At 50.7% G+C, this 27,620-nt stretch overlaps 11 protein-coding genes across 11 annotated transcripts; 9 read left to right on the top strand and 2 right to left on the bottom strand.

Annotated features, from left to right (window-relative positions):
- Positions 1-129: 129 nt before the first annotated feature.
- Positions 130-5,190, top strand: CI109_106596 (uncharacterized protein; the record flags this gene model as incomplete). The annotated part of the gene is made up of 15 exons (XM_032003951.1): positions 130-272; positions 342-411; positions 468-1,346; positions 1,410-1,550; positions 1,616-1,658; positions 1,862-1,964; positions 2,027-2,257; positions 2,315-2,431; positions 2,477-2,590; positions 2,646-2,738; positions 2,792-2,899; positions 2,950-3,546; positions 3,594-3,744; positions 3,794-3,892; positions 3,943-5,190. The coding sequence occupies 15 exons, from the start codon at positions 130-132 to the stop codon at positions 5,188-5,190; spliced, it is 4,137 nt and encodes a 1,378-aa protein (XP_031861949.1).
- A 222-nt stretch (positions 5,191-5,412) lies between these two features.
- On the bottom strand, positions 5,413-6,261 carry CI109_106595 (uncharacterized protein; the record flags this gene model as incomplete). Its single annotated transcript, XM_065967870.1, has 5 exons — positions 5,413-5,525; positions 5,602-5,662; positions 5,720-5,850; positions 5,910-6,083; positions 6,147-6,261. 5 exons carry the CDS (start codon positions 6,259-6,261, stop codon positions 5,413-5,415), a joined length of 594 nt encoding a protein of 197 aa, XP_065823942.1.
- Positions 6,262-7,429: 1,168 nt separating this feature from the next.
- On the top strand, positions 7,430-9,102 carry CI109_106594 (argininosuccinate synthase; the record flags this gene model as incomplete). The annotated part of the gene is made up of 8 exons (XM_032003949.1): positions 7,430-7,487; positions 7,550-7,629; positions 7,686-7,782; positions 7,835-7,946; positions 8,002-8,111; positions 8,165-8,263; positions 8,316-8,991; positions 9,048-9,102. 8 exons carry the CDS (start codon positions 7,430-7,432, stop codon positions 9,100-9,102), a joined length of 1,287 nt encoding a protein of 428 aa, XP_031861947.1.
- Positions 9,103-9,531: 429 nt separating this feature from the next.
- Positions 9,532-10,387, top strand: CI109_106593 (uncharacterized protein; the record flags this gene model as incomplete). Its single annotated transcript, XM_032003948.2, has 4 exons — positions 9,532-9,598; positions 9,713-9,886; positions 10,023-10,097; positions 10,281-10,387. 4 exons carry the CDS (start codon positions 9,532-9,534, stop codon positions 10,385-10,387), a joined length of 423 nt encoding a protein of 140 aa, XP_031861946.2.
- Positions 10,388-10,478: 91 nt separating this feature from the next.
- On the bottom strand, positions 10,479-11,450 carry CI109_106592 (uncharacterized protein; the record flags this gene model as incomplete). The annotated part of the gene is made up of 4 exons (XM_032003947.1): positions 10,479-10,626; positions 10,684-10,822; positions 10,958-11,283; positions 11,344-11,450. The coding sequence occupies 4 exons, from the start codon at positions 11,448-11,450 to the stop codon at positions 10,479-10,481; spliced, it is 720 nt and encodes a 239-aa protein (XP_031861945.1).
- A 657-nt stretch (positions 11,451-12,107) lies between these two features.
- CI109_106591 (uncharacterized protein) lies at positions 12,108-14,615 on the top strand (the record flags this gene model as incomplete). Its single annotated transcript, XM_032003946.1, has 3 exons — positions 12,108-12,403; positions 12,459-12,708; positions 12,780-14,615. 3 exons carry the CDS (start codon positions 12,108-12,110, stop codon positions 14,613-14,615), a joined length of 2,382 nt encoding a protein of 793 aa, XP_031861944.1.
- A 255-nt stretch (positions 14,616-14,870) lies between these two features.
- CI109_106590 (uncharacterized protein) lies at positions 14,871-16,850 on the top strand (the record flags this gene model as incomplete). The annotated part of the gene is made up of 3 exons (XM_032003945.2): positions 14,871-15,125; positions 15,177-15,322; positions 15,386-16,850. The coding sequence occupies 3 exons, from the start codon at positions 14,871-14,873 to the stop codon at positions 16,848-16,850; spliced, it is 1,866 nt and encodes a 621-aa protein (XP_031861943.2).
- A 242-nt stretch (positions 16,851-17,092) lies between these two features.
- On the top strand, positions 17,093-18,303 carry CI109_106589 (NAD(P)H-hydrate epimerase; the record flags this gene model as incomplete). Its single annotated transcript, XM_032003944.1, has 6 exons — positions 17,093-17,131; positions 17,201-17,248; positions 17,300-17,377; positions 17,527-17,728; positions 17,855-18,125; positions 18,222-18,303. 6 exons carry the CDS (start codon positions 17,093-17,095, stop codon positions 18,301-18,303), a joined length of 720 nt encoding a protein of 239 aa, XP_031861942.1.
- A 1,044-nt stretch (positions 18,304-19,347) lies between these two features.
- CI109_106588 (uncharacterized protein) lies at positions 19,348-21,796 on the top strand (the record flags this gene model as incomplete). The annotated part of the gene is made up of 9 exons (XM_032003943.1): positions 19,348-19,694; positions 19,763-20,007; positions 20,076-20,091; positions 20,150-20,215; positions 20,275-20,628; positions 20,693-20,755; positions 20,817-21,160; positions 21,228-21,385; positions 21,458-21,796. 9 exons carry the CDS (start codon positions 19,348-19,350, stop codon positions 21,794-21,796), a joined length of 1,932 nt encoding a protein of 643 aa, XP_031861941.1.
- Positions 21,797-24,365: 2,569 nt separating this feature from the next.
- CI109_106587 (uncharacterized protein) lies at positions 24,366-25,987 on the top strand (the record flags this gene model as incomplete). Its single annotated transcript, XM_065967869.1, has 3 exons — positions 24,366-24,854; positions 24,924-25,190; positions 25,250-25,987. The coding sequence occupies 3 exons, from the start codon at positions 24,366-24,368 to the stop codon at positions 25,985-25,987; spliced, it is 1,494 nt and encodes a 497-aa protein (XP_065823941.1).
- Positions 25,988-26,432: 445 nt separating this feature from the next.
- Positions 26,433-27,404, top strand: CI109_106586 (uncharacterized protein; the record flags this gene model as incomplete). The annotated part of the gene is made up of 1 exon (XM_032003940.1): positions 26,433-27,404. One exon carries the CDS (start codon positions 26,433-26,435, stop codon positions 27,402-27,404), a length of 972 nt encoding a protein of 323 aa, XP_031861938.1.
- Between the last annotated feature and the right edge of the window lie 216 nt (positions 27,405-27,620).

Below are 27,620 nucleotides of genomic sequence, written 5' to 3'. Positions count from 1 at the left end.
TCACAACTCCTCGGGGTGAGTTGCTGTTCATACATGCTGCTCGACACGCGACATTGACAATTTCCAACACAGTCTAAAGCTCCTCGCCTTATCGCTTCCCCCCCACCGACGAGCTAACTTGACGGCAACATGGAGAGTAGGAATTCATACAACATTGCGCCTTTCTTTGTTCGTCAGACCAAAGGGGAGAGTATGGGGTCTGTGCCTAGTCACAAGAAGGATGGAGGGGGTGATCGTAAGACAACGGCTGTTGAAGATTCTTCAGATGACATGTAAGTGATTTGACCAGTGAAAAGTAGAGGGCGAGACCGCTTTATCGCTGATAGAATGCTTCATTGCAGGGAAGATGTCATACAAGTGGAAGACACCCCATCTCGCACACCGACGAGAACCCGTGAGACGGCAAAACGTGTATGTGATTGAAACTTGTTGACACGCGAATGCTGACAGTGCATGAAACTCTTCAGGCTGTCCCACGTATTCGATCGTTAAATCGCGCAAATGGTCCTCAAACACCGTACAGGCCTGGTCTCAATACAATGAAGGGGAAGAGTACGAGGAACGAGCCGCCCAAGGTCATATCACCGAACACAGTCTACCCCAAACCCGGCGAATCTAGCCGTACGCGTTTGCAAGATCAACGACCTCCTCTTGCGCCTTCTGTTTCCTCATCCAGACAACCATTGCGCATAACTCGAGAAGCCGTCCATCCGACCGTTGACCCACATGACACTATTCCGCACAGTACAAGTAGTCCGCGTCTCCCTCAAAGAGTAGCCGCTGCGTCCGGATCACGGACAAACAAACGTGACCGCCAGGAACCAATACCGGTGGTTGACATGAGCCACGAGGACGAAAGGCTCATGACTCTTCAAGAACGAATATCTGGGACTCGTAGCCTTTCTCCGATTAAACCGTTGTCAAATATCCAAGACAATCATGATCAGATTGGCTCAACCATGCAGTCTAATCATTTCAAGACCGACTACCCGGAACTCGTCGAATCGGACCGCATAGGTGCCAGAAGGAAGGGCAAAGGCCGCGAGGGTCTGCCATTGCATGGCACCCACGAGCCTACTCATGGTGCTGAGGTGAAGCAAATCGGGCAAGCGGAGTCTCCGAATGATCCTCATCAGGAGGTACACCAGTCTAATGGTCGGTCTATTGCAGTGGAGGAAGAGATAGAGGTCGTGGAAAGACCAGGGGCCTCAAGTCATCGGAAACGAGCTCGACCTTTTTCCCTTCCATCGATCGACAACGGCCATTCATATAGTGGCGTGGCTACCATAGCTGGTCTCCGCTCTAGTCGCGCAATGAAAGGCAGGGATGGACATACTCCCGCGACGGTACGTTGCGAATAGCTTTTCGTCCACGATACTGCGTCCACGATACTGACTGTTGAGATTCAGCCCTATCCTGACAAGAAAGGACATCAGCATAGCACAAAGTCATCTCCTCTCAAAGCCATGGGCGGCGCCATTGTCCCATCGTCCTTGCCCCAGCAAAATACCGCCGAAATTGAACGAGCATGGATAGCACCAAATAACATCGTGAGATGTAGATCGATAATATGCCAACCCAAACATATGTCTTTGATGTCGGTGGTCGGCGGTAGCCGTATGTGGACAATTTCCTACCACGAAGTCCACGCTGTACAAGTGAGTCACCTGTACGATCGAAGAAAAGCATGCTCATCGCTGTGACCAGATCTGTTACAATGAGTTGCATCCTTTTTTTGTCTTCGACATAAATAGATTGTCAGATGGCAACAGCCTGGACGAGATGCTCGACTCCTACGTAACCACATTACACAGTAAGCATAACGAAACAATCATGACGTGGCTAAATCGTCTTCTAGCAGGTGTACAGCTGTTCGTTGAGCTACAGCCATCGGCGGAGTCCGCAAGGTTTCTGTACAACATGAGAAATCTTGTGGTCAACAAGGTCAAGTTGGAGGTCTTGGAGTACGTGCTATCTCCAATACATGAGGTAATCAAAACTGACTTCGTGACTCGCTTTTACACAGAGATACAGCATGTGCGGCTTTGCGCGAATCATGTAACTCTCAGATTGGAGATACCCGAACCCGGGCGGCGAGACAACGAGCAAGTCATCGAGAGGGCGCTCTGGCTCGACCCAGATCACCAGCGAGTGGAGATACCAGCCTGCGAACGAAGGAGGATTCACCGCCGATTGCAAACAAGGGCAAAGGAAAGGCAAAGCAAGAGGAGGACTCGAATCAAACGAAGCTGAAATTGTCAGTCTTCTCAGGCGTGAAGGGGTATGTCAGCTTGATTTTGACGTTCTCCCGCAGCAACGCAGCTCCTCGTCGTAGCTCCCGGATATCAGGCTCCAAGGGACCCGACGATGCTGATACAGATGCTCCTCAAATTGTTGTTCCTCGGCAACCTGCTGTCGACAAAAATGAGCTGTACGTATGATCGTGCTATGTCTGTCAAAGCTGATCATTTCGCAGATACTTTCCATATCCACCGGCAGGCAAAGCAGACGTGAATATCACACATGGTGATGCTCAACGTTTGCAAGAGGGCGAATTCTTGAATGATACATTGTTGGAATTTGGTTTACGGTAAGTGTGCAATGCCTCGCCGCATGCAGGTCAGCTGACTCAGACCATACCGAAGATACGTCATGGACCAACTAGACGAGGAAATGCGGCAAAATGTACATCTGTTCAACTCTTTCTTCTACGACAAGCTGTCGAACAAGTCCAAAAAGTATGTTTCTTGCGCGTCTCTGTGCACGTTCATAGTTCTGATTGTCCTCATAGAAGCAAGCCCACCGAAAGTTCCTGGTCGGCGTATGATTCAGTGAAGAAGTGGACCAAGGGCAAGGACGTTTTCAGCAAGTCGTTTGTGGTGGTTCCCATAAATGAAAAGTAAGAGGCAGTCCCTGTCGACATCGCGTAAGCTTACACATGAATGCCAGCTACCATTGGTATCTCGCAGTGATCGTCAATCCGGGAGCGGTACTACAGAGATCCAGCCGTATGAACCGGGGGTCGCCAGGGCCTCTCCCTCGACTGGACAGTGGCGACCTTGTGCCGAACGGTGTCGCGGACCACATCGGCAATGAAGGGCTCCAAGCTCCCGCCTCGAACCATGAAATTGTCGACAAAAAGATCGAAACTCAGAATGCATCTTCACAAATCTCTACGAGGGATCTGACACCCGTTGACACTAGCGATGATGGGATTGGTAACCCAGACGCTTCTATGATGTCACGAGATGAGTTGGATTGTATTGGTGACGATTCCGAACCAGAAATGGATGTTACGAGTACCGCGGACATGCAAGACGTGGAGGGGGCTGTCGAGGATATGAGCCTGGACGAAAAAGGGAATGAACCGGAGGACGATGATGACGAGGTCATTGGTCCTGGTCAACCAATAGTGACCCCGACCATGATGGCGGCGCAATCACAGAAGGAGATTTTCTTGAATGGCCAACGTATATCGGACGATTCTAAGGCGTTGAAAAAGAATACTCAACCCAAACCGGATGTCGAAATCATCGACGACAATCAGTGAGTAGTTTGCCATACCCTTGCGCGTGGTAACCAATCTTTCTCAGTTACAAGGGCACATGGATTATCACCTTCGACTCCCTTGGTGGTTCACACAAATCGGTAGGCAGAACCTTGAACCTCTGGCTACAATACGAAGCTCGAGATAAGCGAGGCGTCGACATCGCGGCAAAAGCTGCAGAATACTGGGAGGGAAGAGTAAGTAGATACGTGGTAGAGGTCGACTGTGCAGCTGATATCCGACCAGGTACCTCAACAACCTAATTTCTACGATTGTGGGCTGTACGTCGTACACTATGCTCAACAGCTCCTCATGCAACCTTTCGAAGTCCTGCGGTTCATTCAAGTAAGTTTTTGGTCGTGTACAAAGACGAGGTCCGCTGATATAGCCAATAGCGTCGTCCTCCGACTTTGACTGCGCCAGAACGAGCAGAGTACGACATTCACCTTGCTGCAGCTTGGCGAGCTGGAGCGACTTCAAATCTTCGTGGGCAGTGGATCGACGCAATGGCTCTTCTCGCTTCCCGATATACCGACTCTCGTGACAGCAAGAAGGACGTCGCCAAGGAAACGTCGACTGCTTCTCAAGCTGAATCAGATGCACCTATCAGTCAACCGCTACCGATGATCGGCAACGGCGAGAACATTGCAGCTGCCCTACGGGGATCGGCCAGTCCGCGGATATCAGAATCGAGAGCAAGTCATCTTTTTCAACCGTCGGCGGAGGTCAATATTATTCCGCTCGATATCAGTGGGGACGGAGTTCATTCAATGGACTTGTCACCATTAAACGCAAATCATTCTGGTATACCGGCAATCACTCCGAATGGCCGTAGCGCGATTCCACCGGGGATTGTACATCGCACCCGATCGCATTTCGATCTCACTGATATGGTTGAGCCCGTCGCAATGGACGAGCCTGTCATGTCACAAGATCAACCAAGTTATTGTGCGACTTCCGCTGCGGGACGGGATATGAGTGTCGATTCACAGGATGTGGATGAACTACGTTCGAACAAAGACATCCCAACATCTCCTCCCAGTTCCCCCTTGGCGCAGAATGACGAAGATATGACAAGAATTCCTCTTGCTACGCCTCTTCGGAACAGATCTCTCTCGCCAGTACAACGCCGAAATGCAAGCTTGACGCTTCCGACTGCAGGCGATGGAGGTGACAGTCCCTTCTCCTTCTTCGGACAACTGCTTCCTGGGAAGTCTGGATCCTCGACTCATCGTGATCGTCCGCCATCTACCAGTGGTCCAATCATACCCTTCAGTTCTCAAGAGCCGCATTCATCTACCAGTCGCGCTACGAACACTGTTCTGACCGATGACACCGTTGGCGCGGTTCACTCTGAGGAGGAGGAGGAGGAAGAGCAGGAAAGGATAGAAGACAGGCGTCCCGTGCAACCGGCAACAGCTTGGGACCCTTTGAACTCAAAGAGTCCGGTCAAATTTACACAGAGTCTCAATAGGTATGGGTCAAAGGGTCACCACACTAAAAAGCGGGAAAATAGGAAGGCAAGGGATGACATCGAGCAGCACAAAAGATTAAAGACCAGTGCACGGGGCCGAGCAGGCCAGCGGTCGGGAGCGGGAGCGACACCCCACGAAGCTATCGAGATTCCGTCGGATGAGGACTGAGGCGAAAGTTTGTAGCGGCCTGAGAGGTTGATATTTTTCGTCGTTTGTAAAGTAGTTTACCCAGCACCTGATAATCTCATTTGACGTTGATGAGTAACGCGACGACGATAATGCATTGTTATGATGACATCCAGCTTGAACATGTGTACACAAGCGGCTTGAACTTGGTAGATGATACAACAAGAGTAGTGATGATTATGCTGATCCGCAAAACAAGTGTACTTATGAAACTTCAGGCCCCCTTCCTTTCAGTCCTCGATCGGCGAGATCCCACCACGCCCGTCCGGTAGTATCTGATGGAGAAGGTAAAAAGAATGGACACCGCGATTTGAAAGCTAGTGGGACCGAACGCGTCAGTCATTTTGCGGCGGCGGCGGCGGCGGCGGCGGGAAGGGCAATGAAGTGACCCACCGTCAAGTGTACGCTTCCGGATGATCGCCTCGACGCTTTCCTCGCTAGCCAGTTGGTCCGCCTGTCACAAGCTTTAGTGTGATGGGAAATCCATGTAACATATATGATGTGTACTCACCAGGACTTCTTCCTCCTTAACTCCCCGCTCCCAGTGAGGTAAAGGTGACGATGCGTCCCGTTTACCCTCGACCGAGGCCTGGACCGTTTGCGTACAGAAAGTCAGTAGCGTTTGTCTATGGGCCCATCCCGCTGATTGACACATTACGGATCAGCATATACGATCGCGGAAGTCGGCAGGGTATGCTCACCCATCATCTCCCCCCATAACCTTACACACATGCCCTCAGCCCCGTCAAGATTCGCCACACCACTCCTGGCCGACGAGCTAGGTAAAGTCCTTGACCGATCTCGTAATTCAGCTTGCGCTCGATTCAGTCGTGTTATGATCTGGTCATCGAGACGTCTGTATTGTCGGACGATATCTATGGGAATGAACGTTGATCAGTACTTGTTTGATAAACAGATCGAAGCGATCGGTGACTTGCCTCTGAAAACGCTTAGGTTGAAACATGTCTCCGCTGTCACGGTCACTTGTTTCGGAGGCGGTGCGGGGAAAGAATCAGTGTAAGCGGATGCTGTTCCGAACGGTGGTGCAGGCATGATTGAGCTGTTTATAGATCTGATGCTTATTGATCAAGTAGCGTGGATTATCGAGATCACTAACATTTATTGCAAGGTTACATACAATAACAATCGGCATCGATGATCCTATACAGAGCGGACAAAGTAGGACGAGGTGAAACCGGATGACCTCCACCGCCACAGTCCCGGGAATAAGCGGCGTTAACTTTTCATATATGGACCTCCGTTGCACAACCGACTCGTTTCAAAGGCGCTCTCCCTCTCTGTTTGAATAATTTTGGAGGAGATAAACCCGGTTCGCGCTATCTCGTTGTCTTTCTTTCTCTTCTCTTCTTCAACTTTCTCTTTATATTCATCGTTGTTCAGTACAGGTTCAGGTGAGTCTCGTGACCTCGACCCTCCTATCATGACTGCATTCTCTCATATTCCCATTGTCCTTATTATCGCCCTCTTCTTGAAATGATGACCTTCATTCTCTCCCCGTCTAATCGACCATGGCGAATGAGTTAGGCCGCTCCTTCGCGGGAGATGTGCCGGAACCCCTTCCTCTCTTCATGGGAGGACGGGCTGTTGGCGCTTGCCAGCGCTTTTGTCTGATCTTCCAATTCAATGCTCGCTTCTTCTCGTTGTCGAAACTCGTACGACCTCGCTTGGACCGTAGCTGACTGGAAGCCCTGAAACACAGACCTACTTATTTCTTTCTCACTTTGTAAGTCGAAGACCCGATCATGTCTCATCCACATCCCTCCCCATTCTTTTACAATGATGAAATTTTCTATAAAACCATACGCAGTTTCCACTGAACGCGTCCTCCTTTCGCCGGGAGTTTGTCCTCGTTCCTCTCTCCCTCCCTCTACTTCCACACCGGAGTTGAGTCTGCCTTCGTTCCGAGTTGAACCTCTCGTTGAGCGTCGGTAGATTCCTCGACCGTGGGCTCAGGTCAGAAAACCTTTCGAGGCGATTACGGCCTGAGCAGTCGGTGAGGTTGTGGAGAGTTGACGAGGCGATGCTAGTTTGAAGTATTTTCTTCCTTGGATGTCTGACTCTTTCTTCTTCATCTCCGCATATTCTTTTGGTTTGTCCCAGCAAGGTCTGACGCTGACGAGGTGCTTCTCTCTTCTCCGTCATCTTTCTGTGATTTTGTACTTGAATATGCAGCTTTCTTCATCTTTATAAACCGTACACCATGGCTGCTCCCGCTGAAAAGAAGGGCAAGGTCATCCTTGCCTACTCTGGTGGTCTTGGTGAGTCGCCATACTTCCAGACTACCAGGAGCATAATCTCACACATGTTTGTTACTTTCCAGACACCTCATGTATCCTCCTCTGGCTCATCGAGCAAGGTTACGAGGTCATCGCTTACATGGCCGATGTCGGTCAGGAGGAGGTGAGACAGGCTCGCTTGCACAAAAAGTCCTTGTCTAATATCGTCTGCTCTGCTAGGACTTCGAGGCTGCCCGAAGCAAGGCTCTCAAGTGTGGTGCGACCGGCTTCTTCATCGCTGATTTGAAGCGAGAGTTCGTTGAGGAGCTCATCTACCGTGCGTCGCCATCAACACCGTTGATAGAATCACGTGCTAAATCCCCCTGCAGCCGCCGTTCAATGTAACGCCATCTACGAGGGTGTCTACCTTCTCGGTACCTCTCTCGCACGACCTGTCATCGCTCGAGGCATGGTGGAGGTTGCTCTCCAAGAGGGTTGCGAGTAAGTGACGCTTTTGACGCCTTCTGTGGAGGGCTTGTTGCTGACTCAACTTCAGCTTCGTCTCTCACGGCTGCACCGGAAAGGGTAACGACCAAGTCCGATTTGAGCTCGCCTTCTACGGTCTTGCTCCCAACATCAAGGTCATTGCCCCTTGGCGATTGCCCGGTATGTTCGATCTATTCCAATGTGTTTTCGTACTAGTGCTGACTGAATTGTAGAATTCTACGAGCGATTCGCTGGTCGATCCGCTCTCCTCGAGTACGCTGCTGCTAACGGTATCCCCGTCACCCAGACTGCTGCCAAGCCTTGGTCTACCGGTGAGCTATCTCGAACCAAACTCAATGTGTCACGTCACTGACCTTTTTGTAGACGAGAACCTCTTCCACATCTCCTACGAGGCCGGTATCCTTGAGGACCCCAACCAGACTCCTCCTGACGACATGTGGAAGCTCACCACTTCTCCTCAGAACGCTCCAGAGGCTCCCGAGCAAGTTCACATCGAGTGGGCCAAGGGTCTCCCCGTCAAGGTGACCTTCCCTGCCGATGGCAAGGTTGTTACCGACGCTGTCGACATCTTCCTTACCCTCAACGCTCTTGCCCGAAAGCACGGTATCGGACGAATTGACATCGTTGAGAACCGATTCATCGGTGTCAAGTCTCGAGGTTGTTACGAGTCCCCCGCCGCCACCATCCTCCGTGTCGCTCACATGGACCTCGAGGGTTTGACTCTCGACCGAAATGTCCGATCTCTCCGAGACCAGTTCATCACTACTCAACTCAGTCAGATCCTCTACAACGGTTTCTTCTTCTCCCCCGAGCGAGAATTCGTTACCGCCGCCATCCCCGCTTCCCAAAAGACCGTCAACGGTCTCGTCCGATTGAAGTGTTACAAGGGCAACGTCATCGTTGAGGGCCGAGATGCCGATGAGGGTCTTTACGACGCCAAGTTCTCATCCATGGACGAGATGGGTGGTTTCGAGCCCACCGCTACTTCCGGTTTCATTGACATCTCCAGCATTCGAATCAAAGCTTGGGGTCTTCAGAAGTGAGTGCTGCCCTGATTTTATCGTGACACTAAACAAACTGACGCTCGGTTCGTAGCGCTCGTCGAGGACAGGGTGGTGTCAGCCCCAAGGATGTCTACCACCGATCTTAGATCAGTGGAATTCAGCAATGTGAGGGTCGTCAGGGATAAAAGATATTATAGTAGTAGACGTATGAGATGGGTATAGATAGATAGGAAAACTACAGTTGTCTGGGCCGATTGTTCTTTTCATGATTGTATATAGTTATGACTCACCCATGCATCCGCAAAACATAAATGGAAAGAGCTCGCAGTGCATACGGGACTGTACGAGTAGGGAGAGAATACCCTTGCAGTAGGCAGCACCTTGTAAACCTCCACATTCCCAGTGGTCTCGTCGGCATTCGGCCGTTGACGCGTATTGATTGTCGCATTTCCTCGAGTATAACTTACAACAAATCACTCTACAAGACTCTCAAACGAATTTTTCCATCAAAAAGCTCATCGACCATCCATAGCGACCCACGCTCGACCTCTGAGTGCCGAGTAATAATATACGTTATGACGGTGCACGCTTTGTGGGTCATTAGTAAAGCTGGAGGTCTTGTTTTCAGTCGATCTTATAGCGGTGAGCCTGTTGTATCCTCACTTCACTTCCACACTTGTTCCCCCCAATCCATCGACCCATCCTCTGATTTTGATTTGAATGGGCTGACACCCGCTACCTGCTATTCGTGCAAAGATGCACTCCCTCCATTACCAGTCAACACAATCCTTACGCTCGCGGGTATCCTCCACGGTATTCATGCCATCACTGCGAAATTGACACCATCACCTATACCTGGTCAGCCGGTGGGAGGGTTGGAGAGCTTCGAAGCGGAAGGGTGGGGTGGAAAGGTGTTTCTGACGGCTACAGGTATGTTTGGACACCTTCAGTGGACCTACAGTGGTGCTATTCGCCCTTTGGTCGTTGGTGGAGGGGAATTGCGGACCACGACCGTGATAGAAAACAATATGGCTGCTGACCTACGATGATATGGACGACGATATAGGAACCAAGTTTGTCGTACTTCACTCAATACCACACCCTGGACTGGATGACCTGCTGAGAAGAATATACGAGATCTGTACGTGTACCTGTCATTCATCAAGGAGATCGCTGACGTTGTTTGAACCATCCCTTGCTGCACCATACCATCCGCCTTCCCCTTCCGTCACGTCCCACAAACGTATTGCGCCTTGAACCTTCGTTCCAACCCCCGGCTTTTCCTCCTCTTCCATTGTGTGAACCGTCGCTGTGACTGCTACAGACTCGGACGCTGTCATGAAGAATCCCTTTCACACACTCGAGATGCCCATCAACTCGTCTCTATTCGAAACTAGATTACAAACCCTTGTCGCCTCTGTCAACGTCTGACGAGTTCCACACACATACACATATACACTGCATGCTATCTTTTCCTTTCCTGTACGCCTTGTACTACCTTATACATATGCACGACACTGTCCTAACCTGTCCAGGCATCGGTCTTGTTCTTCACCACCTCCGCCAGGGCTGAATCGATACTCTCCTCGCCATCCATGACGTCGATAGTCAGGCCTTCTGTCCCAGGCGTAGTAGCCGCTGCGAGAATCACTTGAGCTACTAGCTCTCGACTATACACTGTGTTAGCTCTACATTGGACAAAGAACGGCCGGACGAAACACGCTCACCTAGTCTGTGTGAGATGCGTTCGACCGAGTACAGCTTTACCGGCTGGTTCGAGGGTGAGCCCGCCAGGAGAAAGGACTGTGAACTTGATAGATTTTCGGGAGTGAAGCTCGAGCTCGGCCTTGAGCTTGGCTTCCATGTCTATGAGGACGAGGCGATCACGTGAGATGTGGGAAGTGGTGAGAGTGACGGGGCAAATGATAGTGATCAAGGGGAATAGATGGGCACGACGTATTCAGCAAGCTTCCAGCATGGCCGATATCTTTCCACACTCACAAGGGCCAATACCCTTCCAGACTCTATCACTCATTTCTTTGTCCTTGTCGTTGTACCACTCTGGATAACCTTTATCTCTCGTCCTAACGTCGACCGCTCCGACCAAAACCAATCGTTTGGTATTGGATGCTTCCATGGCATCGAAGACCTTGACGGCTCCTTCATAATCTATCTTCTCTGGTCCAGGGGGTTTACCTCCCGAACCCGCTGCGAAGACGACAGTATCGGGTTTGACGGTAGTGAGGAGGGATGTGAAGTCGGGGACGGTATTGTCGACGAGTGAAGCGATGTGCACTTTGGCTCCAAGTTTTTCTAGCTCAGATGTACTATGAAGCTCACATCAGCGTTTGCCGATCCTTTCCGCAGGGGAACGAGATGCGACTTACTGACCGTCATCTTTGATCACAGAGTGGACTTTGTGGCCAGCTTCGACTGCGATACGAGTGAAGTGAAGGGCGACCTTGCCGCCTCCGCCGATTACGAGAAATTTCATAGTGCTGCTCTGCTGTTATAACTTTTCTGTCTGTGAAATGCTCTTGTATGAGTACGAACAACATACGATAGACGCAGAAGAAGCGAGTTGGTGTTGCGCATACGCCGTTGTGGTCGATTCCTTCCGCTGCTAGTGCTGGCTGGTTGTGACAAAACGTCATGGACAGGGAAAGTGGAGGTCCTCATAGCCATACCATTACCAATCGGGATAGCTATCAGCATTACAAGTTCGACATTAGCGGGATCAATTATCTCTAATGCCGTTCCCAAACGAGGCTAATGACGACTCTCCCTTCCTTCTGCTGCTTTCTATTCACCACTCCCAGCCGACTCACTCTCGCTCGCTCGCTCGCTCGCGTCGTTTGGGTTGTCATCATCATCCCATCTTCAATTCTCTCTCTTCCTTTTCATCGCTCCTCTCCTAGCGAGAGGGCGCAGCATATGACATCGACGACACTACCACCGACTTCCTCACCACTACATTACATTTGCACCTAAATCCCATTGAGGCACAAACTCGATACCGATTCGAGCTCCGACGAACGTGATCGACTAGCCTTTTGCCACCTTTCTATTACCTAACTCGCTTGCTGCATCTTTTCGTCTTTCCTATCACTCGTCATCATCAGCCTCAATCGTCACCATCTTGACCACCAACATGCCTGCGGTCCCAACACCTTCTGGTCGACCGAAACAACAACGCGCTGCCTCGAAACCCGAGCTCACGATGGACAACACCGATCCCTCCACATGGCTAAACTTCTCTTTACCACCACGTTCACGCGCCGGCGTACCAGGTAGCGGTGTCCCAGGTGTCCCGAGACGTAGTAGGAGGGGAGAAGGCTGGAGAGGTGGACCTTTGAGCCGAGAAAAATTCTTGAATGCGTCTTTCAAATTTGTGCTCAAGCCGAACGAGACTTTGTCGTACGGCGCTCATTTCGCCGATCCCGATATGTGAGTCAATAACGAACTGAAGCTTCTTTGGTGTATGCTGATCAGTCAATGGTAGCTCGCTACATTGGCCACACATCCTCCAGGTTCTGGTACCAACATTTAGCGCTTTCTCTGTTGCCCAAGGATACGTTTCGACCGATAAACGCGATGATCAGCCTGGCGCTTCTTTCGACTCGCATGATCTGGAAGGTATGGGAGAGGAAGCAGTTGAGCGACGAAGGAGAATGGAAGAGGAGAGAAGAGGCAGAATGTGCCCGATCTGCTTGGGGAAGCCAATCGCTGGAAGAATGACCAAGTGTGGGCATGTGAGTATCCTTGTTGCTAGCGCAACGAATGACGAGCTCAAGTGCTGATATTGATGCTTTACTTGCCCTAGATCTTCTGCTTTCCTTGTATTCTTCACTACATCCAGCTATCGGACATCCCCAAATCGGCGAAATGTCCTATCTGTGGTGATACCGTACATTCGAGTATGCTCAAGAGTGTCAAGTATCTCGACGCAGCCGCCATGTTGAAAGCAGCGTCAGGTGAAGATGGAGAGGAAGATGGTCAACCAATCGCAAGCAGCTCGTCAAGTCAACAACAACTCACTCATCACCACGATCACGGTCACGGTCACGGCATCATTGGCGAAATGGATGGTTTCGAGGAGACGCTCGAGGAAGCCAAAGCGGTCGACTCACATGCCGAGACGTCCGACGATAAGGGGCACAGAATCCACATGCGGCTAGTTCAACGACCTCAGATGACTACGTTAGCCCTACCTTCGTCATCTACTTGGCCTTCCGATGCCATACCCCCGCACACCGCACCGTGGTATTTTCTACCTGACATTCTCACCTATTCCCGTTTCATGTTGGCCACGCCCGAGTACATGCTTTCGGAACTACAGCGCGAGCTGAAAGAACTGAGGGGCGAATGGGAGATGTTAAAGGGAGACGAGCTAGGTCGCGATTTCGTCAAGGCGGCCAAAGAGAAGGTTGAGAGACAGATTGGCAAGGTTCAAGCTGAGCTGGAGACGGTTCTGGTCAGAAAATCGGAAAGAGATGCTAGAGAGGCATGGGGAGACGCTGTGGGCGGCGGACGACGTGAGCGCGAAGAAAGAAGGGAAAGAGAGCGGCGAGCAAGGGAACGAGAGGAACAGGCTAAGCACGAGGAAGCAACCGATGTCCCTGCGGCTTTCTTGGCTTCACAGAACATTACTTTTGATAATTCGCATAATGTCAACATACCGCCGAATGTCGAAGTCGAACCAAACCCGATGCCTGCTTCAACACCGAAGAAGGCACGTCGAAGGGGCAATCCAGGCGGTTCTGTAACTGGATCTCCATCTATTCCACCTTCCCCGTCATACTACTTCTACCAATCGTCGCTCGGCGCACACGTCTATCTTCACCCTCTCGACATCCGTATTCTCCTTGCCCACTTCAAATCGTATTCTCTCTTCCCTCATACGATCTCATTCACGTCTAACGGTTACGACCCTGGCACGATCAATGACGACTTGCGGAAACGATGCAAGTATCTCAGTCATCTGCCTGTCGGTACGGAGGTGGTGTTTGTCGAAGCGGACCTCGAGCCCATTGTGGGTCAAGAGGGCCTTGCTGCTTTTGAGCAACCTCTGAAGGCCAGGCGGACGAAACGACGAGATCGAACCAAAAAGGAGGATCGGGCGAAGACGAGATGGGAGAAAGCAGAAAGAGAAAAAATTCCTGTCGATCTGAGGACGGTACCGAGCGCATTCGGTAGCGGAGGTGAGGACCGAGAATTCGCGATGGCTCTCGCTCGTTCTTCTGTCGAGTTTGACCAAGGCTTCCAACCTGGATCGGCATCGTCGTCAACTTCCCACCTCCGCGCTTTCCCGGCACCCGGTCAGGTGCCCGCGCCCAGTCCATCGACGAGTCCCTCATCGGCACAGACATGGGGAGCTCACGAGCAGCCACGTGCGAGTTTTGCGACTGCCTTGCATCACCATACCGCCTCATCGGCACCGCGCGCGAGGCAAGCCGAAGTAGATTGGGAAGTCGAAGCCGCGTGGGAAGCATTTGAATCGATGTCGGTGGGTACGGATGGTAGACCGACGAGAGAAGAAGCAGGAGATACGGTCAGAGAGAGTGAGAAGGGTGGAGGTGCAGCTGCAGGCGGGAAGAAGGGAAAGAAAGGGAAACCTCAGAAGTTGGTTTTGGGAGGTGGTGGTGGCAGAAGGGCTTAGATGTGGAGAGTGGAGTGGTGACCATTTGCATTTATTGGGTTCTCAGATCTTGATTGAACCCATAACCATCAGTACATCACCAAGAACCAAAGTATAAAATAACAATTGCACTAGAAGTGGTAGTAAAGGAATTGCATGTAAACCATATTGGCCTTTACTTATTTCAGAAGGAGCAAAAGTGGAGGCAGATCCGTATTTTGATTTTGTATCTCGACCTTTTACCATCAATCGCCGTCCAAGCATTCACCCCGCCCTATGCTCAAGTACAGCTGCAAGCCGGCTCGTGTGCTTTGCCGTGTGCATGCGGGTCATGTCGTCAGTCGTCCGACTGCTGCATGTCTGATGCAGGGCATCTCAACTCTCAACTCCGCGACCTCAAGTCGACATGTCAGGGTACATTCGTATCCGTCACCAACACCTTTGGTACAGTATAAACCTGTTCGACCTATGTCTTCTGTCTCGACCGGTGTTCGACAATCGCCATCCGGTGTTCGACAATCGCCATGGATGGTGAGTCTTTCGTTCACGTGTGCTTGGTTTCTCGGGCTGATTATTGCTCAGAATATGGGACTGTCGAGCTCCATCGTCGAACAGCTCGAAATACGCTTTCCTCATATCCAACAACCGACTCCTGCTCAGAAATTGTTTCTATTGGCAGTGATGGCTGGAAGAGAGGTTTTTCTGAAAGACGATATGGGTCGTGGCAAGTGAGTGCGACTCATACATACCTGATCTGAAGGTCTTGCGAGCTGATCACCGAAGTCCTATAGGACTCTCGGATTGGCGATAGCGGCTCTGAATCAAGCTGTTCGCGATCCGGCTACCGAGGCTCGAATCGTCATCCTTGTGCCTACGCCTCATCTCGCTCACCAGGTCTGCGACCATTTGACTCGACTCTCCTCCGCCTCGTCATCGTCCAGCGAATCGGTCTTTACGCTTCTACGATCTTTGCAAACGGTCACAACGACTACCAAGGCTTCTTCCCTGCCTATCCCTGACACGCCAATCATCGTTGCCACTCCTAAAGTTCTTGCAGAATACGATTTGACACTCCCTCACCTAACACATATCTTTTTAGACGAGCCAGACACCATGACAGGTCAAGTGCCTCCCCGTTATACGGCCGGCAAGAACCTCGCTCATCATCGGATCAATCGACATCCTCCACCCATCGTCGATGTCATGAATCGTCTTCTGGGGATCAAGATGGATCATCAAGGGAGGCTGGATTTCACTGGTAGAAGAGACGATGTGACGACCATATGGACGAGCGCTACTATGGGAAGAGAATTCAAGAGGTTTGTGAAGACCAGGGGGTGGGTGAAGAAGGGGAAGGGAGTGGTGGATTTAGATTTTACGGAAGGGGCGACGGACAAACAGGTCGAGCTGCGAGAGAGGCTGTTGAGTGCGGTGGTGGCGACAACCGCCTCAGGGGTGCCAAAACCAGTCGAAGGAAGCAAGATTGAGACAGGCGTAGTTGAGGCAAGGAACAGCCACGCACAAAGTGAACCCGAACACTATGCCCTGGTGATCGATCCGGATGATGGTGCTATCTCACCGCTGGATCAGGATCCGACTCCATTGGCCTTGGTAAAACGGACAATCACGTCTTTCGACGAGTCCGGTCAACTGTCCTCTTATCTCCTCGAGACTCTAGCACTGCTCCATGCGACATCACCTCCCCCGTCTGGTGCTTATGCGCTCGCTCTCCCTCCCGAGGGTGTATCGCTTGATCAACTTGGTAGAGATCTTTCCGAACTTGGAGTCTCGACCTCGATCCTTACTCCCGAGGTATTACAGCTCGGTCTGCCACCCGTCACGGACGAGGATGCGCCGCCTATATTACTAGCTCAGAGATCATCTCTTCCCGGCTTACATCTCAACGAGTTACACACGATATACCTATTATCAGGATTAGATTGTGCGGGTCTGTCGCCTAGTCAGAAGAAATCTGGTGGAGTTGTTGAAAGGATGAAATTCTACAATCTCGTAGTTGGACGACTGGGAAGACTAGGAACGACACAGAGTGGTGATGATGATTTGGATCTTGCAGCGAGACAGAAGGTCGTGAGCGTTGTCATGCGAGGAAGTGAGGAGGAGAAGAGATTGAAGGATCTTTTCTTTGAGGAATCGCATCATGGCGGAGGAGAGGGAGCAGTGAAGAGGGAGTTGAAGTTCTGGAATATGGACAACCTGAACGAGATGGTGGAGAATGAGGTCTTGGCAGAGCATTAGTAGGACAGAAAGTGATAGTAGATACCTTGCACATGTATACCCTCGTCGTCACTGCTCTTACGGGCTTTACCGCCACCAACGACAACAAACCCCTCCTCCACTTTGCACCTCCACCCTGCGCATGATGTCACGGTCTCCACAGAGTGTATCGTATCTGCAAGACTTCGTTGCGTTTTGTTCTTCTTCGCATTCTTGTATGTTCTGCACATCGTGTAATCGTGACAATTGGGAGATACTGAACAATGTCGATCCGATACATAAGTCAGAAGCTCGCTCAACAGGTACGTCTTGCACCAATCTGACAAAACTTCTGCTCTGACCTGACCTTGTGTTTATATCTTCGTGGACAGATCGATGAGGAACTCATGTCCTCTTCTGGGGCGTTCTCCTTGGACCAGGTGAGCCAATATAGCTCGGTAAAGGATCTTGCTAATAGCTTCTGTAAACAGCTTATGGAGCTGGCAGGATTGTCTTGTGCGCAAGCTTTGGCAAAGTCGTATCCTGCCAAGTCGCATAAACGAGTGATGGTAGCTTGTGGACCGGGCAATCAGGCAAGTGTTCACCAACCTCATGCACTACACTATGCAGCACATCGCTCCGCGATACTGAATTGACCTCAACTTCCTTTTGGAGAATTGGAGACATGCGCTGATATGTATATTGACACTCTCCGCAGGGAGGTGACGGTCTTGTCGCAGCTCGTCATCTCCACATGTTCCGATACAAACCTACCATTTACCTCCCCAAACCTGGCTCAAAGGATATATACCAGCGCTTGTTGAAACAGTGCGAGAATCTGAATATACCCGTATTGAAGGATGTGGAGGAGTTCAAGAAGGGTTTAGGGGAGAGTGATGTGATTCTGGATGCTGTATTTGGTGAGTGCGGACTTGCATGGAACCCCTCTCTACATCGGAGCTGATCAGATACGCCACCCGTCTTCATTGTGCCCCTCTCTTGTGCTTATATTTTTTCCTCACATCACCTTCGCTGTGACGTCGTAGGCTTCTCCTTCCAACCCCCACTTCGCGCACCTTTCCACACCGTTTTATCAGCCATCACCTCCACTTCCCTCCCCATCGTATCCGTTGACATCCCCTCCGGATGGTCCGTCACTGACGGTCCACAACCGCTCTACACCGAGCCTGACGAGAATGGTAATACCGACAGTGTCAAGACGTTCGAGCCAGAGGTGCTGGTCAGTCTCACGGCGCCAAAAGAGGGAGTGAGAGGGTTCAAGGGGAGACATTGGTTAGGTGGCAGATTCGTTCCAGAGTGAGCTGTCAATCTTGATCACTTCAGTTGTCTCGACAAGACGGGATGGGATGGCAGGTGCTGATGATGGCTGATTACGTGTTCTGCCTCTTTCAGTGAGCTAGCAGATAAATTCGAGCTCAACTTGCCAGAGTACGAAGGGGTAGATCAGGTCGTTGAGCTTCCTCGCGTCGAGTAGGTTGCGTGCATTGTACAATAACCCATCTCCATGTTCATGCATAGGTCTGCATTTCGTTCATTTGAAGCCAGTACCCGTGTGTGGAGAGTGGTAGGGAGATCGTCACTGATGAATGAGTTTCACCTGTCCGAGCCAAGGATGAGTACTCGTACATGACACGAAGACCAACGATGCTAACGTCGCTGGGCTACTGATCTGATACAGCGGCTGCGATGAGTGAGCGCATGCGCTGTGCATCACATAATATTTATAGAAGCCGAACCTTCCTCGGTCACGTTGAGTAAAGACTTGATGTCACAAAGGCAAGGTATCACGGTGTCGAAAAGGGGATCGGGGAATCCCCCTTTGGCGGGTCAAAGGGGTCAAAGCGCGTCTGTGATCTGTGAAAAATCAGTGAGCTGCAGGCCGCGGTGTTTCGAGTGTGTACATAATTGACGCACATCCCCCATGTATGAGATCCACTCAGCATGTATAGTGTTAGCTGTAGGCTGCTCGCCTCGCGCCGGTGCACCACGTATTCACCCACTCAGCTTTGCCGAGGTACTGTACTCGTACCAGATCTCCCATCCCAGCTCCAGGCGGCTAAAAGATGAGAGAGGGGATGCCGACGATCCAACGCAAGCTCTTTCTTTGTAAATTGTGCGTATTTACCGGATATAGCAATTATGAGTCGTTCCTTTATCGGGCTAATAATAGTTGTTACATGCTTGTTTTGTTTTGTTTTTTCGGACATTGACCATTTTTAGCGCTATCTGCCGCTTTGGCCATCAACCCCGGTCATTGGCAAAGGCGCGGAGACCGAGGTAGATATCCTATATATATATGCAACTTGTAACTTTGTTTGATCGACAGCCCCCCTTCACCCTTCACTGAAGAACAACTTCAAACAACACATACACATCATCCCATAGATCGGAAGCAAACAACCGACCAAAGTAGTCCATAACTCGAGATATTCATACACATATACATACAGTACTCGAGTCAATCAACCTCCCCACTCCGGCCAGACAACAGAGCCAACCCACGGCCACACCAATCACCATGGCTTCGTCACCAACGACCACCGTGCATTCCGATGACGATCATCACTCCCTAAAAGACGCATCTATTCCCAACGAAAAATCAGCTCTCCCTCCGACGTCCGAATCGCCTTCACCGACACCAGGCGGGAAAAAGGCAAAGAAGATCAGTGAGCCTCCAAAGGGACATTCCGGTGTCACGGCACCGATGGAACTCAAAAAATGGCAATTCTGGGCGATCATCCTCAGTTTGATGGTCTCAATCTTCCTCTTCGCGCTGGATCAACTCATCGTCGCGACTGCCATTCCCAAGATCACAGAAGAGTTTAACTCGCTCACTCAACTATCATGGCTCGCTTCTGGTTTCTTGTAAGTCTATCCTATCCTTTCTTCCTTGCTTTCTTTTGAGAAGCGTCAACGCTGACATACTCCTCTAGCCTCACCCTCCTTGGCTTCAACCTGCTTTATTCCCAATGGATGAACATCTTTCCCTCGAAACATGTCATCATCTTCGCCATCTTCATCTTCGAGATGGGATCCTTGGTCTGCGGTGTGGCTCCCAATATGAACGTCTTGATCTTTGGTCGAGCGTTTGCCGGTTTGGGTGCCGCAGGTATCTTCAGTGGTGGTATGGTCATCCTTGCTGAGATCACAACCCTTCATGAACGTGCCCAATACTTTGGTGAGTCTGACCCAGCATCTAGAAAAATCTTGGACCCTACTAAATAACCTGTTTCCTTTCGCTGTCAGCGTTGTTCGGTGTCTGGTGAGCACAATGATTCGCAATTGTCGTTGCAGTTTCTGACAGCATTCCTGGTTTCTAGCTTCGCTATCGCATCGGTGATTGGCCCTTTGATCGGTGGTGCATTCTCTGACCATGTTACCTGGAGGTGAGTGTGCAGTATATACTTTTCTAGCCCGCTTGTATGACTGATCCGCGACCCATCAGGTGGTGTTTCTACATCAATCTTCCCTTCGGTGGTGTCGCCATCGCTTGTTTGTTGTTCTTCCTCCCCACACGCCCGCCTCTCGGTCGAGCTGCAAGCTACAAGGGTTATTCAAAGGATATGTTCAAACAGCTCCTCATGTGCGATTGGTTCGCAGTAGCCTTGACCATGGCCTGGGCATGTGTCTTCATCCTCGGTCTCCAATGGGGCGGAGTGACCAAGAAGTGGAACGACGCTAGCGTCATCGTTTGTCTCGTGTTCTCTTTCGTCTTGATTCCCGCCTTCTGTCTATACGAATGGTGGATGAAGGATAAGGCGTATTTCAGAATCAGGCTCCTGAGGAGAAGAACTATCGCGTGAGTTCACGGCAACATCTTCTCACCAGCAAACGATGACGCTGACCGACCGATTTAATCACAGCGGAGCCAGTATCGTTTCTTTTTGCGTGTTCGGTACCATGATGATCCAGGTGTACTACCTCTCGTGAGCACACCATTTTTGCGGACATAAGCTACGTGGCGTTTGCTGATTCTTCCCTTCCTAGACTTTGCTACCAAGCCGTGTACCACACCTCAGCCACCGGTGCAGGTGTTCGTCTTCTTCCTTTGATCCTCGTCCAAGTTTTCGCTCTCATCGTCTCGTCTCGAATCATCCCTCGCATCGGTCGATTCAAGCCCGTCATTGCCTGTGGTCCTGTGCTCCTTACCATATCTTCGGGCCTCTTCTACACCATCACTTACACTACCACTGAAGCCCATCTGTATGGCTACCAAGCTATCCTGGGTGTCGGTATCGGCATGTGTTTGCAGAATGTCATGATCGCTGTCCAGCACGAATTGAGAAGCGAGCCTTGGTTGATCTCGTTGGGTACCGGTCTTGTCATCTTCAGTGAGTGACTCCTCCTACCAGACCCTGCCGCATCTCGTTTGAGGCTGACGTGATATGGATCGAACAGTCGGTTTCGCTGGACGTATCTTTGCTCTCAGTCTCGGTGGCAGTGTCTTTGAGAATATGCTCCAAACGAACATCAAGAATACTTTGCCCGATATCCCAGAGGGAATCCTCAAGGCTGTCGTCAATGATGCTAGTGCGGTCTGGAATAGCGTGCCCGACGTAAGTGTCCGCGACCCTCTCTTCCGGTAAAATTCATGAGGTGAAAATCTGACGCAACATCTTTCGTCTTAGACCATGCGCAACCAAGTTCTCGAGGCGTACACCAAGACACTCGCGCAGACTTTTATGATTGGTGTTCCATTGGGAATCATCGCGTTTGGCGGTGCCATGATCATGAAGAACGACAAAATGTTGACTAAAGAAGAAGAGACCGCCGCCATTAACGGTGCAAAGGATAAGGCGGCTGCCGCCGATGCAGCCAACGCGAAGCAAGAGGAGGAGATCGCAGTTGGTACTGCCGGTGTAGGGGACGCTCAAGGTGCCGTGGATGCGAACAACGAGGCTAGTGCGGAGAGAGAGTTTGACGAAGATGCCGCTCTGGCTGAGAAGGAGGGTCGAAGTGCGGTTTAAGATAGCAGGCATGGAGCTGTACTCATACCGTCTTCTGACAAGATGTGTTTTCGGTGTTGGTTATAATTGCATTTCCTTTTCCATACATATATAGTGATTGCCAGCTCGATGAATAGAGATACTGTCGAGAATGATATAAGTGACGTGCAGTCTAATAAAGTAGTGCAGGAGATTGCTGTTTCAGCGCGTATTGCAGAGGACAGAGGTGAAACAGGGTAGGTGGGTGGGTGGGGCGTACATCTGCCCTGAGAGAGAGATCTATATCAACGAGTCATGTTCAAGTCACGCCCGGAAGCCGAGTTTGTAATGAAATTTTACAATCCATTTTCTAATTCTACTGATTGACATAAGGTTCTAATTAGAAACTAACTGGTGGTTGCATCAGACAACGTGGACCAGGGCCGCGTACAAGCAACCCCCTTCGCTCAGACAATCAATCAGTCACTCATCCGTTTCAACTCTTCTGCGTCACCTTTTACCCCCTTTCACACACAGATTCAATTCACATTGTTGCATACATTTGCAACGCACGTCTCCCTTGCTATACCCATACGAATCTGACAAGTATACAGCATCAGACCTCTGCTCTGTTTCAGCTGCTCAACAAAAAGCACGAGACTGGACAATAGGGATTCGGAGACAAAAGCGTATCTGAGAACAATAAGGAAATTGATAAGAAGAAGGACGCCCCCCCCCGACCGCATCGCATCACACCTCACACGCACAGATCATCAAAACGATAATTTTCCCCTTCCTTTACACACGAACACTCACAAACACCCCGACCTCCTGCCGTACCTTAACTTTACCCCTTTTACCCCTCCTGACACACAATGTCATCTTCAACTACCATCCGGATCCCTCCCCTCCCTCACCCTCACCCTCACCCTCATCCTCAGCTCACTTCACCCGCACGTACCTCTTCTCGTTTCGATTACGGTGGAGGGAGTAATACAGGGTCAGGATCATTTCATCCGTGAGTTGAGTTGTCTGAACCCCGCTTTGTTCTCTCACAACAGTCGCCTGTGTCTGTCGTACGCAATGAAAGATAGCTGATTTTGTAATACCAACCAACCCTCTTGCAATTCATTTCCTCCTGTGATTCAATTTCGATGAATCATCTCACATCCCATCCTTCCGCTTCTTCCACCACCCTCGATATCCTTTTGCTTCTCGACGCGAATCCATCGACTGATTGACCAACATCCATCTCGACTCACCCTGTTGGCCCCGTGCACTTGGTCACACGCGCTACGACACCATCTCCCCCTTTGACACCGGAACGTCTAATGGTTTCACGCTAACTCAATCTCGCCCTTGACAACGACACACGCTGACCGGTCCTGCTCTTTGCTGTGACATCCGCTTTTCATCGTTTGAAATATCCTTCACTTTGCTCTCTTATCATTTCACCTGATCTGTCTCTACAATCGTCGTTCCTCTTACCCACCACCAACTCAACTGTCGCTATGCTCGTCCACCTCACACCGCATATTGCACCCCGTCCACCTCCCCCCATCTACGCCAATTCCTTTCCATCAAACCACCGCGCCTTCTCCGCTACTGCGCAATCACGCCGCCCTTCCCTTGCGCCGCCTGCAAATCCACGCAGAACATCGTCCCTTCGAGATCCGCTCCCTGGAGGGAGTCGTTCTCCCTCGCCAGCTGGTTCTGAGCCGGAGGACGATGAGTTCATGGCCCATCAAACTAGATCAGCGGGAAGGAGGAGGACAGGACGTAGACAGGATGAAAGAGGGTAAGTGATTGACCTGTTTGGTATGATCTGAGGCTTCTATCATCTTTCGATGTGTTTTTATCGACTGAGGAGGGATCCGCGCACTCCTTTTGTTGTTTCACTTTGCCTTTGCGTGTATGTGTGTCTTTCTGTTTGAGAAGCGCTGCATCAAACCGCAATTCCTTTGCGCGTCCCCACGCGTCCTTTCTTACCTCTCAAACGTCTGCTTCTCCTTTTTCACTTCACATCTTTTCCCCTTTCACAGCCACCTCTTACGTTCATCCCAACGTCGTCATTCGCTTCACCTTCTTCGCAACCTTTCATCCACAATCGTCTCAAATATCTTTGTCCTACGACTCGGTTTCGACAATCCCTTATTTCTCCCTGACGAAACTGCGGGTCTTCCATGGCCCGCAAAGGAGAGCGTAGATCATCCTTTGGCAAAGAAAAGGTGAAACTGGATTCAGATCCGCCTTCCAGCGGCGCCTTTCTGGTACCAAGCACGAAAGGAGATCCAATGGATCAAGATTGACGATCTTCGTTGGTCGAGGATCCACCTCGGCTCACTGAGCAAATATCTCCTACATTCACTTGTGACTCTTCTTTCACCTCTACTTCCTACCTTGTGATATATCATCTTTGTGTTCGGATTCTTTGCCCTTGTCAATCATCGTCCTGGTTCTCCTACAACGCATTCTGTTCAGTTTCCGTGTCTTGGACTCAGGTTTTCTCTCATTTTTGCCACACGCTGGATCGACCTATGACAGTCAAGCTGACTTTGCATTCCCTACCTACCACCTTATTACTACTATATTCAATCATACGCCCAACTTGATGCGGACATCTCCTACCTTATATCTTGTTACTCCCCCTCCAACACTGCCTCCGACGCGTCTTTCGTCTGTTGCTCCCCAAAACTATCCTCGACTCGCTACCACGAATTCCTCTTGGCTCCATCTCCCACCCATCCTATCTTCCGAATATAGACCTGGTGAGGAGCAGGAAGAAGAAGAAGACGGCAGCAACCCTCCTCGACCGGACAAGCGAAGACGGGTGAACAAAGGAGGAAAAGCGTTTGACGTTTTGCATTCACCTAACAAGGATTCCTCTGTGCGATCTGCAGAATCTTCAGCTTCTCCTCCCCATTCTACAGCCCTCGCGGTTCCTCCTTCCAGAGCAGGACGTCTAGCACCGATCAAACCGATCGGTTTCGCTGCTTCTCGCGAAGCTAGACGCGAAGACGGGATAGAAGGCTCCGCTATCCCTTCTCCAGTGGTGATGGGATTTGATTTCAAAGCTATTGACGAAGATCAGCTCAAGACGGTGGGTCTGGCTCCTTACCATCAACCATCAAATCAAGCTCATCATCAAGCTCAACTTTTCTCTGCTCAGGTCCGAGACACGATCTCGATCAAGGAACAACAGCAAGCCCTTATTGCCGCCAGAAGAAGAGGAGTCACTGGCTCAACACCGAATACTCCGAAAGAGATCAGTTTCAAGGGTTGGACCCCCAAAGACCAAACCGAAGGTAGAGAAAGTGCCGCTCCTAGCAGCGGTGGTGGTGGTGTCGGCACAAGGCGAGAAAAGACAAGAGACAAAGTGGAGAAGATGAGCATCGTCACTTCGACCACAGACAAAGACGTGGTTCCAGGTTCCAAGGTGAGTTATTCTGACCTTGCGCTGACGTGTCCGAAAAAGTGCTGACATGTCGTGATCAGAGCGCACCCTTGAACAAAGGCTTGGCATCGCAACAGGCATCGCCTCGCGAACCTCCTTCCGGAAGCCAGACTTCCATTCCACCGCACATCCTTCCCCCTCTGCAAGGCTACGGCCATCACCAAAACGGCATGACCGATCCTCGCACTGCACCTCTCGCCCACACACGTAATGGTGAGGAGCATGAATTTGCTCGACAACAAGGACCCTACTACAACTTGTCACACCATCGTTCCCATGGTCGACCTTATGAGTCGAGCGGTGTTCCGCATTCAGCTCGAGCATCAATCAGTCACGAACGACGAAACTTCACCCTTCCTTCCGGGAGTGGTAATAGCAATCTTCATCCTCCTTCAGGAAGTCGATACGAGGGTGCTTCTCCACGAGTCGTCAGTGCACCACATTCCGGCTCGCCGTCCTCTCCTCCAGGGAGGGAGACTTTCCTCGCTCCTTTCAATCAGCTCTATGACCTCCTTTCCCAGACCGACTCACTCCGATACACACTTCAAGACCTCTTACATCGTTATGAGGGTGCTTATCAATCCCAGTTGAATGCAATGGCCGATTTCAAGTCGACAGCCAGTGCTGCGGGCACTTTGTTAGGCAACTTGCAGCAGAGCGCAGATAGTCTGAAAGAGATGGTGAGGTACGAGGTGGAACGAAGTGGATATGCAGAAAAAAGAGAGGTAGAGGAGCTGAGGGAGAGACTGAGACGAATGGAGGAGAAGATGGAGAAGTAGGGGTTGCGAGGTGAAGAGTGTCATGTAATGGCAAGATGGCAGCGATGGGAAAAGGAATATACGTATGGCAAGAGTACAGCCGGGCAGTGGGAGTACACCGGTCTTCAAGAACGAGTTGGGCGATGAGGCAAAGTCACAGCATGAGCCTCAATTAGGGCTGAGAACGTATGAGTCTGGAGTATCCCTATATTGAACATAGTCCATGTAATGTTAAAAGCACGAATTTGATTGATTGGTTGGGAGGGCAGATATCGTGTAAACAATCTCCGGTGGAGGTAGTAAGAAAAAGTTGAGATTAGATATCTCTGGTTTGCCTTCCTCTCCTTTCGCACCTTATGGTTCACGCGACCACTTATCACAGAATCATCCTCGATGCTAGATCAGTGACACAACGTTGGTACCATACCTCCGTGCCCTTTTTCCCATTATCGACTCCTCGTGCTCGATGCCTCTCCCGGCCTCACATACGAAACATCTCGACCTCCTCGCACATCCTATCCCTCGTCAACCGGATCATCTGCTTCTGCCTTTACGACAGATCTCTTCGAGCAGCAGTGAAGGAGCCACAAAGAACGGGAACGGAAGTACGGGGACTACAGGGACGACGTTATGGTTATCAGGACAGGTGTTAGCTTGTTATCTGAGCTCTTTGCCTTTGCCCACCACTACAGCGTCCAGTTCTTCCAAATCCAATCCAAACTTCGGTCAGAACGGAAACACGCCTCGACCTAGAGTACTGGAGCTAGGCTCCGGGATAGGTTATACCTCTCTCTGCCTCGCATCGTTCGGATATGAAGTGCTTGCGAGCGACATCGAACCTGTCTTAAGTGGAGTATTGAGCGATAATGTAGAGAATGGGTTGAGGGTGATGAGAGCTTCTATGGAGAGAGGGAGGGTCGGTGAGGTGGTTGTGAAGAATCTGGACTGGGAGGATGTGAGTAATCGTCTGGGGAAAAGACGGCGACGGCGAGGGGGAGATAACGATTCACGAGCAATGGACGACGATGCGATGGAGAAGGTTGAGGTTGGTTCGAATGGGGAGAACGGTAACGACGATCTCGACTGGTTAGACGATAACCCATGGGATATGATCGTCATGACGGATACATTCTACGCTCCTCATCTCATCGCGCCATTGTGGGATACATTGGAATACGTCTCAACCTCTCAACCTGCCTCAAATACCACTACCACCTCATCACCGCCATCCACGCGCATACCACCCATATACATCGGTATAGAAGTACGAGATCCACCACTGATCGCTCAAGCACTAGAAGAGGGTCGTCAGAGAGGGTTCGAGTTGAAGAAGATTGGAAAGAAGAGGGTTGGAAAAGAGCTCGAGAGGTGGGGTTGGAAGAGCGAGGATTGGGAAGGGGTAGAGATTTGGAAGGCAAAGTGGAGGGGTGGTGGATGAGCATCAATTTGGAGCGAGTCTTGTCTCGGTTGATCTGGATAACCAATGTAGGAAGTGTATCAAACCGCATCGTCGACGATGTTTTCGCTTGACAGGATACAATAGCTGTAGCTATAACTGTGACCGGATATCAGATGTGGGATACCATGCATGGTTGATATCAATAACATGTGCCGTACTTGTGGATGATGATGTTCGGAGCCCCATTCAACCGGC

The sequence above is a fragment of the Kwoniella shandongensis genome, chromosome 12 (assembly GCF_008629635.2).
Source record: "Kwoniella shandongensis chromosome 12, complete sequence".
Lineage (NCBI taxonomy): Eukaryota > Fungi > Basidiomycota > Tremellomycetes > Tremellales > Cryptococcaceae > Kwoniella > Kwoniella shandongensis.
This window is presented reverse-complemented; position numbering and strand designations above follow the sequence as displayed.